Source organism: Gymnoscopelus microlampas (genome assembly GCF_963454915.1).
Source record: "Gymnoscopelus microlampas genome assembly, chromosome: 19".
Lineage (NCBI taxonomy): Eukaryota > Metazoa > Chordata > Actinopteri > Myctophiformes > Myctophidae > Gymnoscopelus > Gymnoscopelus microlampas.
The window spans coordinates 41,091,850-41,101,849 of NC_139956.1; the positions used below are offsets into that span (position 1 = coordinate 41,091,850).

The 10,000-nt window shown below is 45.9% G+C and overlaps 1 protein-coding gene across 2 annotated transcripts in view; it reads left to right on the forward strand.

Annotated features, from left to right (window-relative positions):
- afap1 (actin filament associated protein 1) overlaps positions 1 to 10,000 on the forward strand; it is a 106,013-nt gene that overhangs the window by 49,892 nt on the left and 46,121 nt on the right. For both annotated transcript variants that reach the window (XM_084043714.1, XM_084043713.1), the window contains exons 4-6: positions 1,716 to 1,824; positions 3,244 to 3,458; positions 6,074 to 6,253. In XM_084043714.1, coding sequence (XP_083899840.1) covers positions 1,716 to 1,824; positions 3,244 to 3,458; positions 6,074 to 6,253 — 504 coding nt within the window. The remainder of the gene's footprint in view (positions 1 to 1,715; positions 1,825 to 3,243; positions 3,459 to 6,073; positions 6,254 to 10,000) is intronic.

The following is a 10,000-nucleotide window of genomic DNA, read 5'->3' on the forward strand; positions in this document are numbered from 1 at the left end:
AATCCTAATCCTAACCCCTAAACCTAACCTCTAAAGGCCTAATCCTAATCCTAACCCCTAAATGTAACCTCTAAAGGCCTAATCCTAACCCCTAAACGTAACCTCTAAAAGCCTAATCCTAATCCTAACCCCTAAACGTAACCTTTAAAGGCCTAATCCTAACCCCTAAACGTAACCTCTAAAAGCCTAATCCTAATCCTAACCCCTAAACCTAACCTCTAAAAGCCTAATCCTAACCCCTAAACCTAACCTCTAAAGGCCTAATCCTAACCCCTAAACGTAACTTTTAAAGGCCTAATCCTAATCCTAACCCCTAAACGTAACTTTTAAAGGCCTAATCCTAATCCTAACCCCTAAACGTAACTTCTAAAGGCCTAATCCTAATCCTAACCCCTAAACGTAACTTCTAAAGGCCTAATCCTAATCCTAAACCCAACCTGAGTCTTTTCCTCAATTGAAAGACTAACTCCCCAAATCCTTTGTCACCATAAAACAACTGTTTCTCTTGTGTGGACCAGGAATGTCAATTTCTCAAATTCGAGTATACTTCTGGCGACAGTTGGCCCTCACAAGTATAGTAATGCAATTGCACACATATAAATATAAATACACACACACACACACACACACACACACACACACACACACACACACACACACACACACACACACACACACACACACACGCTGGGCAGAGGCCGTTTGTTCCTGGAAATGCTGGAATCACAACAGTGCAGCACTCAGCAGTGAGACAGCCTAATTCCATGTGCTGTGTGATTATGGGGGATACAATGTTTATTGCCGCAATTATGTTATTTTAATAGGCGGTATGTCAGGGCCGCGGCGCGCTGCGCTACAGCGCTAGCCAACACGCATCACGTCAGCCTGCCCTAGCTGATCCCCCTCTGGGCTACGCTGGCTGGCTGCAAGCACAGGGCCTGTACTGTACCGCGCCAACATGGACACTATACCACAACTCTAAGACATCTACTCTCTCTCTCTCGCTCTCTCTCTCTCTCTCTCTCTCTCCCTCCCCTGATGGACTGCCTGCACAAACGGTGTAACTCAGCAGAAGGTCCTGACATGGGGGGGGGGGGTGATATTGTAAACAGCACCGTTGCTGCGGTAACACTGATACATGGCGGTCACAGGTGTGTGCTTATAGAGCATTTTACAATGGCTGCGGTTCAGCCAATCATAACCGAGGACCGGAACTATCCGTTTTATAATCATTTATACACTCTCGTGTGTGCTCTCTCTCTCTCTCTCTCTCTCTCTCTCTCTCTCTCTCTCTCTCTCTCTCTCTCTCTCTCTCTCTCTATTCTACAGTATGCATTCTCCTCTTCCATCTTCTAAGTGGAAAAACATACAGTACTTGACTGTCCTCGTTTAGCCTCCACGGTTCAGCGCCCAGTGGACTTCCTATTCCATTGTCTGAGCTTGTGATATGCCGATTTAAAGCGATGCTCTTTCAAGTGGCTTCACTCTCGCTACAGTTAATACTGCGTAGCAGTTTGATATGTGACCTTGTGAGATGTGAAGAGTTCGGATGATGTGGCAGTAGTCTCAACTTGAAGGACCCCAAGGACCCCTTGAACTGTACATCTGTACGTTTTGCAAACTGTTAATAAAGTATCCAATCAATCAATCCCTGGACCACTGATCTAACTGGTTGTTCAATCTCTCTCTCTCTCTCTCTGTCTCTCTCTCTCCAGCCACCAAACAGCGGCCCCCCTCCCCTCCCCAGCACGTCTCTTCCAGAGGGTTACTATGAGGAGGCGGTCCCCCTGAGTCCAGGCAAAGCTCCAGAGTACATCACCTCCAGTGAGTCATAGTGTGGTTCACATAGCACCCTGCAGGGCCATGCACACTCAAATGAGTGTTAATTTAACTCCTAGTTAAAAGGTTTTGTGAATAAGGCCGATACACACCTCAGAGGTTGGTGACAGGTGCGTAAGTCAAAAAATGCATAATTCAGAGGGAGATCTCTGATGGTGAAATCAAGGAAAAGGTCCCGCACACTGTCAGCAACTTGCAAAAAAATGTAGAGCTAGATTGTTTTGCAAGTTGCTGACAGTGTGCGGGTCGTTTTCTTTGATTTCACCATCAGAGATCTCCCTCTGAACTCCCAGTAAAAAAAGCATCTTGAAGGATCTCTATAAACAATGTTATTTAACTTGCTTTTCTTCTCCAAACACTCTGCTTTCCTCCTGTTATTCCCTCTCTCACTTCCCTCTCTGTTCTATCTCTCTCTCTCTCTCTCTCTCTCTCTCTCTCTCTCTCTCTCTCTCTCTCTCTCTCTCTCTCCTCTGTGGACTGACTTCCTTCCGTTCATGGATGTATTTTTTACGTGGGTTGGTGACTGTGCAAGCAAGCGTGCGTCCGTGTGTGCATACGTGTGTCCACCACACAGAGCCACGCAAATGTATTCACCTACTAGAAGTTGATTGGATGTTGATTAGATGCGATGTCACCATCTTTTTCTCTCTCGCTCTCTCTTGCTCGCTCGCTCGCTCTCTGCATGTTGTTGTTTCCATGTCCATTCATTCACGATTAACAATATTATCGCAATATTCTAAATATGTGATTGATTTTAAAGACGGGGTGCCGTGATTTTCAGTGATTTCCCCCCCCCTAAAACATAATCATCAAGTATTATGATTATACTAGGAGGAAGATTTCTTTCAAAAAAAGTGTACATAAAGTGTTAAAATTATGTTTTTATGTGGGCACGCCTCCAGTTCATTAAGGGTGCGTTCGAAAATACAGCACTGAGCGCACTGGCCAATACAAACTAATAGGCGAGTGTGCTCCGGTGCGTAATTTCCGAACGCACCCTAAGTATACCTGGTTCTCACCTTAGCACCTCCTCCACCACCTTAGCACCACCCACCTGTCCTAGTCCCTCCTCCTCCTCATGCCCACACCTGTTGTGTTATGATAATCAGGGGGAGGGTATATTTTTACTATGTCATTAAATGGCTGTTTTTCTATTGGCACGTTTGACCCTCAAGGTTTCAGCCTCCAGGAAGAAACTCAAAATAGTCAGAGAAGACATAAAACACCATAAAAACACCACCAGGGGGCTTAATGAAGTTCTATCAACCTCATAGACACATGAAAAACAGAAAAAGTGCAAAACCATGGCACCACCTCTTTAACGGATGTCGAGTTATCTCACTGGATGGCATTGTGCAGTAAAGCCAGTGGTCCCATATCCCTAATCCCATATCCATCATCCAGACTACGACTCGGACGCCATGAGCAGCTCGTACGAGTCCTACGACGAGGAGGAGGAGGACGGCAAGGGCGGCCAGAAGATGCGCCACCAGTGGCCGTCCGAGGAGGCGTCCATGCACCTGGTGAAGGACGCGCGTATCTGTGCCTTCCTGCTGCGCAAGAAGCGCTTCGGACAGTGGACCAAGCTGCTGTGTGTCATCAAGGACAACAAGCTGCTGGTACACCATGCACACATACACACATGCACGCACGCACGCACACACACACACACACACACACACACACACACACACACACACACACACACACTCACACTCACACTCACACTCACACTCACACACACACACACAAACAGTGCTGTCACAATTAAAGTTGACAATTAATTGTCACACAAATAATTGCCGTTAACTCATTCAGTGCCAATCAAATAAAACAAATAATTGCCAATAGTGGCAGGGATTTCTCGATTTTCTTACCTTTTCAAGTAGTCACAGAATATTTGGCTCCATCCAGTATGATCGATCATCCTGATGGTTGCTAATCACGGAGGGTTTCACTGTGCTTCCGTGAAGAAAGAAAAGGCATCACGATCTCCCGTTCGCTTGTTATACGCCGTTCAAAATAGCATGTCTCTCCAAAAAATACATAGTAAAACACAGGAGCCGAGATACAGAATATTTCCCATGTGCCGTGTAAAAAAACAAAACAAAAAAAACAGCCCAGATCGCCAATGACGTATTTTGGCTCCTGTTGTGTGTTTTTAGTTTTTACACTAGATGGCTGAGTGACTACACTCATATCTAGTGACTACACTAGATATGAGTGACTATTTCACTCTCAGTCACACACAGATCCAGGAGATCACGTGATCGCAAGATCTCCTCCACTGTTCAATTCCTGGTTAGCGTATTTGGGAAAAAAAATCCCTTTTCTCGCCTCCCTGGATTTCCTCTGCATTTTTGACGAGACATGCTATATTCAACAGCCAATAACTAGTGAACGGGGGGGTCGCAATGATTTTCTTTTTCTTTTCCCGGAAGCACAGAGAAAGCCTCCGTGTTTAGCAACGATCTGGGGATCGATCATACTGGAGATAAATATTATGTGACTAGTTGAAAAGGTAAGGAAAAGGAAAAAAAACGCTGGCAGTGGCTGATTTATTTACTCTGGCAATGAATGAGTTCAATGGGTTCAAACATGGCAGGCTAGTGTAAGCATCAGCTGCAGCTATAGGATATTAATAATGGGTGTGTTATTCTTGGTGTTCCCAGAGCCACGGGTGTGCCACGTCAATGCTTGCACATTCACACATGCCCATTATTAATATCATTAGCTGCAGCTGTGTTGTTTACATCACAGTATCATTTGGTTTAGCTACAGTGGCGTCACGACAACAAGAGGTTCAAACAAAGGTACTTCTTGCAGGGATTTGGCTCTTTTTTTGTGTGGTTCGGGAGCGTGAAAAAAACCCGATATTCTCATGCCTCATCGTCATTTACATGTCCCTGCAGTACGATACTTAAGCCTAGGGTTGCATCCCCCTTTAATTATCTGCTGTGTCTTTTTTCCAGCTGGCCAATTGATTTATCACGCTCTTCTTGGCTGCTAGTAGGTCTTGTAACCCCTGAAAGAATAATAACCCAAATAACAAATCATCTGATTAGTTAAAGATGATGGGGGGACAGCTGCCAAAACAAAGAACTGGGGAAATCAACGCAGCTGCAGCTACATAACAATATCTGGACGTAGCCAAGATGCTGACCAATATTGGCTATTAAACGATAGGCTGTCTGACGTTGAACCGAAATGCAGAAATGTGCCCATTTATGTTTTTACCCCCTTTTCTCCCCAATTTAGTCATTATGCCAATTAGTTCCCCCCCCACACGTTGTGTATTGTCACTGCTGTTGTATCCAACCGACTCCCCTGCCAGTGAGGAGTCCCGACCGGGAGGACGTAGAGCCTTTGTCCTACTCCTCCCGCCCAACACTACCTGCTGACAGGCGCCGCCCCAGCCCGTAGGAGTACGTGCAATGACCAATATCACCCTCCCCGCCCCGGCTTCCCTCCCCTGCACGCGGGCCAATTGTGTTCGTATTGACCTCGTCACCAGACTTTCCACCATGGAGGAAAGCCTGGTATTCGTTCTAAAACTAGCCGTATGATCCGGTTTACAAGAAAAGGAGAAAACAAATACAAATGGAACCAAATGGACCAGTACGGGTCCATTTGGTTCCATTTGTACGCTCTCAGATTTAGGGTGATCCTTGAAATTAAAACATTTGAGAACCACCGGTGTTTGTAATTGCATAGCATACGTGAAGTCCACATACCAGCTCTGACAGTGTGATAAAAACTATTCCGGAAACGTCTCCAAAATGTGATGGAACCGATTGCGGTTCCTCAATGGATCCCAACCCTATTCATCACACCTTAGAACAGGGGTCTTCAACAGGGGTCTGGGACCCAAGGGGGGTCCTCAGAGTTGAACCCCAGCATCCTTACTCTGGGGGGACCATTTGCCAAAAACAGTCGATATACAAGCTCCCAGCGCATCGCGCTGCGATGCGTTGCGAGCTTTTAGATCGGCTATTTTTGCCCAACGGTCAAGTTTACCAAGTACTGAAAGTGTAAGTGGTTAAATGTCTATGAAACTATGTATATGAAAATGTTTAGCTGCAACACAATTCTATACAATATGTCCTGCTTCATCTCTCTCTCAAGGGGTCCTTGACCTGAAAAAACATGAAGACCCCTGCCATAGAACTAATGATAGATTTTCGCTAACTTTTCACTAAAACGTTCCTCTTCTTCTTCGCTCTCCCTCCTCCAGTGTTACAAGTCGTCCAAAGACAAGGACCCGCAGATGGAGCTCTCCTTGTCCGGCTGCAGCATCACGCACGTGCCCAAGGACGGCAAGAAGAAAAGGCACGAGCTGAAGATCGTCCACCAGGGGGCAGACGCCCTGGTGCTGGCCGTGCAGAGCAAGGAGCAGGCCGAAGAGTGGCTGAAGGTAAGCCGGATTGAACGGGTAACGTGGTACACGACGAGACGCACATTTTGCCGCCACTCCCGAGAAGCTCAGTTAAGTCAGTGGTTCAAGGGACTCCCGTGTTGACGCTTCCGGGCCGCGGACCTCCATCTGAGAAGATTTAGTGCCAGGGATTCCCAGAAGAGAAGATTTCACAATTAATTCTCAAATGTGTTTGAAAATAGAAGAGCCACAAGCTTACAACATGTCGCATTGCGGCACGCTGTGAGCTTGTAGAGCGGGTATTTTCAAATCGATGTATGTAGGGTTAAAGTGGTTAAACTTACGTTGCACATTTTGCTGGGGGACCCCCTGGAACCCCCTCAAGGGACGCCAACGGGTAACCGGATACAACGAGACGCACATTTTGTCGTCACGCCGACAAACACAGAACAGGTCCAGCCAGTTGATTTAAGGAACCGTTTTACAACAGGAAGAAGATATGATGTGGTTAGAACAGCCACAGATGTGTGGTGGAATCAGACGGTGCTGAAACATTCTCCTGACTTGCAAGGTTGACAGAAAGCATGGGCTGCAGGTTGTTGAAATGTTCAAAGAGTTTTTGACCCCTGGAGGGGGGGGGGGGGGTGCGCATCGTGAATGTCATGAATTGTCTCTGGGATTGAAAGAGTCTGGACCATAGGGGGAAAAAACTGTTATTTCCCACTTTGTTCGTCACCGAACGCATCCAAGTTGTGCTTTGCGGTTGAAATGGTATGTCATGCCGTTATGGTGACCAGACCAACTCCCAAAGGCTGGTACAGAGTCACCTAAGGGTAGAGTTTACTCTCCTACCAACATAACCCTATAAAATTAAATCAAAACAGTAGAACCTAAATACACGTCAAAAGAATATTGGAGCGCTGCCTGGGTCTGGAATTATGTATTACTGGAATCAGGTGCTCTTTGGAGAGGGATCGTTAAGACATACGAGTTTAAGTTCCTTTGCTTTGTAGAACATTGGTTCTCAAAGTGGGGTCCGGGGACCCCAGGGGTACTTGAGGGGGTTCCAGGGGGTCCCCAGCTAGATGATGGACAGGAACCAAATGGACCCTTATGGGTCTGTAACTCTGAGAGTGTACAAATGGAACCAAATGGATGCTAACGGGTCCATTTGGTTCCATTTGTACACTCTCAGAGTTAAATTAACATTGGTTTTACAATGTGAATTGGTGTCCCAGAGGTATAAATGCCATTAAATGGGGGTCCGTAGCCTAATGCATGTTAAACTGGGGGTCCTTGAAATTAAAATGGTTGAGAATCACTGCTAGAGAGCCGTAAAAACCTTCTCTTATTGGGGTCCCTGGCTTATCTTTTCAAATGGGGGTCCGCGGGGTAATAAGTGTCAATTAGGGGGTCCTTGACATGAAAAAGTTTGAGAACCACTGTTGTAGAACACACTGTGCCATTCAGCCTAGATTTGACAACCATTTAGCCAGTGAGCTAAATGTTCCTATTTGTCAAAAGGCATACTGCTATCATAGCACTACTGGTTGACACTTGTCGACTACTAGATTAATCGAAAAAGCAATTGATAGTATAAATTGCGGAGAACATAATTGATAGTTGCAGCCCTGTCTACTACCCAAAGAAGATGTCAAGTTGAAAGGCGTGAGTGATGTGGCGGTTTTCTATGTTAACTGCAGAACTGTCAAACACAGTAAAGGCTCATACGCAACACTGCATGACTCCCACCAGAGATGTGTGTGTTTTTAGCCACGGCTCATGTTGAAAGGTCGCTGAAATCGTCAACAATCCTCGAACCGAGGATGTTTGTCAGAAAGTTAAAATTAGACGTAGCGTAAACTCTTTCAAGTACAGCTTGGGCCGTTTCCTTGTTCTGACATCATGCGAGCGAGCGATCGAGCGAGTGGTGGCTTTGGCAGTGAGCAGGTGTTTTCTGATCGTCTCTCTCTCATATTATAAGATGTTTTGGTTCGTTATCTTTCCCTAATCCCTGTGATGTCTTTTTTTTCTTTTGCTCGCTCACTCCTGCCTCCCCCTTTTCCTCTCTGATCTGTCTCTCTCTCTCTCTCTCTCTCTCTCTCTCTCTCTCTCTCTCTCTCTCTCTCTCTCTCTCTCTCTCTCTCTCTCTCTCTCTGATCTGTCTCTCCGGGACCCGATCAAGTCAACCGCAACCACAAAACAAAACTTACCCTGCTGAACATCAAACGGACGGTGGAGGGGGACGGGCCCCCTTTTTTTTTCTTTTTGGGGGTCCGAGGCCCCTCTCCGTCTGTGTGTAGCTTTCTGAGGTGCCAGCGGGCACCTCAGAGCGATTTGGTTTCAGTCGGAGTGGGACGGAGGGGGGAGAGGGGGCGGTCTTTGCCTGGCCTTTGGTTCTGTAAAGCAGTGGTTCTCAACCTGGGGGTCGCGACCCCCAGGGGGGTCGCCAAATAATTTGGGGGGGGGTCGCCAGATTTTTTGGTGAATTTGAAAAGAAAAAAAAAGTTTTTTTTTTTTTTTTTAACAACATATTTTTTTATGTTATCATTAATTCATGTTTTATCAGTCAATTTAGTCACTCAATTTACCCACTTTTTGCTAAAATGTTTTGATAATAAACAATTATCAAATAACCTATTGTAATTAAATTAACCTTCGCGCGCGTGAACGGGACCGCGCGCGTGCACGCGGGGGGTCGCGGGAAATAATATAATTATTTTGGGGGTCGCGGGAAATAATATAATTATTTTGGGGGTCGCGGCCTGAAAAGGTTGAGAACCCCTGCTGTAAAGGAAACCTTCTATGTCCAAAATCTTTCCTTGTTTCAGTATTATTTTGAAAACATTTTAAACTAGAGAAAATAGCAGACCTACAGCATTGTAGATCTGCTATTTTCACTACTTTTGTATGATGAAGTAGGGCCTTCATTTCCGAAGCAAAACCCATATGGAGATACAGGGTTTCTGGCCGACAGCAACAACCCTCCTCCTCCTCACCTCTGCATGTCTCAGGTCCCTCCTGAGGGCCTTCTGGAAACCGCTGTTTATCCCCAACGACCCGTAGTGTTATGTTAAGCCCCAACCTCCCCTTCTTGTTTTTGATCCACTACCTTCTGCCAACCAAATGTCCCTGCAGTTTTGTTTTACCAACAAGAAGTGAGACTTTGCAAGGCGGCCAGGCAACTGTTTTTGTACGCAAATCTTGTACGGACAAAACGGAAGCCATTTGGCCCCTTACGGGGTGAACTTGCATCCTTCCCCCCCCCCCACAATCTCAGGGTTAAATCAATAGGCTCTATGCACAGCAGCCATGTTATCGCTTCCTTCACAGGTGTTACCAGTGATACTAATGAAGGCTCTGTTCCATTTAGTGTAGCACAGTAGTTTTCAGATTTTTGAATTTCAGATGTCCACGACCCCCATAACTCTGAGAGTGTACAAATGGAACCAAATGGACCCGTAAGGGTCCATTTGGTTCCATTTGTACACTCTCAGAGTTACACACCCGTAAAGGGCCATTTGGGAGTGTTTCCAGTGAGCCAACATGCACAATATCAGCACCCTGACTCCGTCTGACCAGAATGGAACAGAGCCTTCATTAGTATCATTGGTAACACCTGTGAATGTCTTACAATATGGCTGCTGTGCATAGAGCCTATTGATGGGATTTGATTGTGCAGCACAGAAGGAAAACAAACACACACATACTGTAAATTCAGGTGGAGATTCTTTATTTTTTTTACCACTACACAACCGATGGGCACTTTTCTGGGTTGCCAGCTAA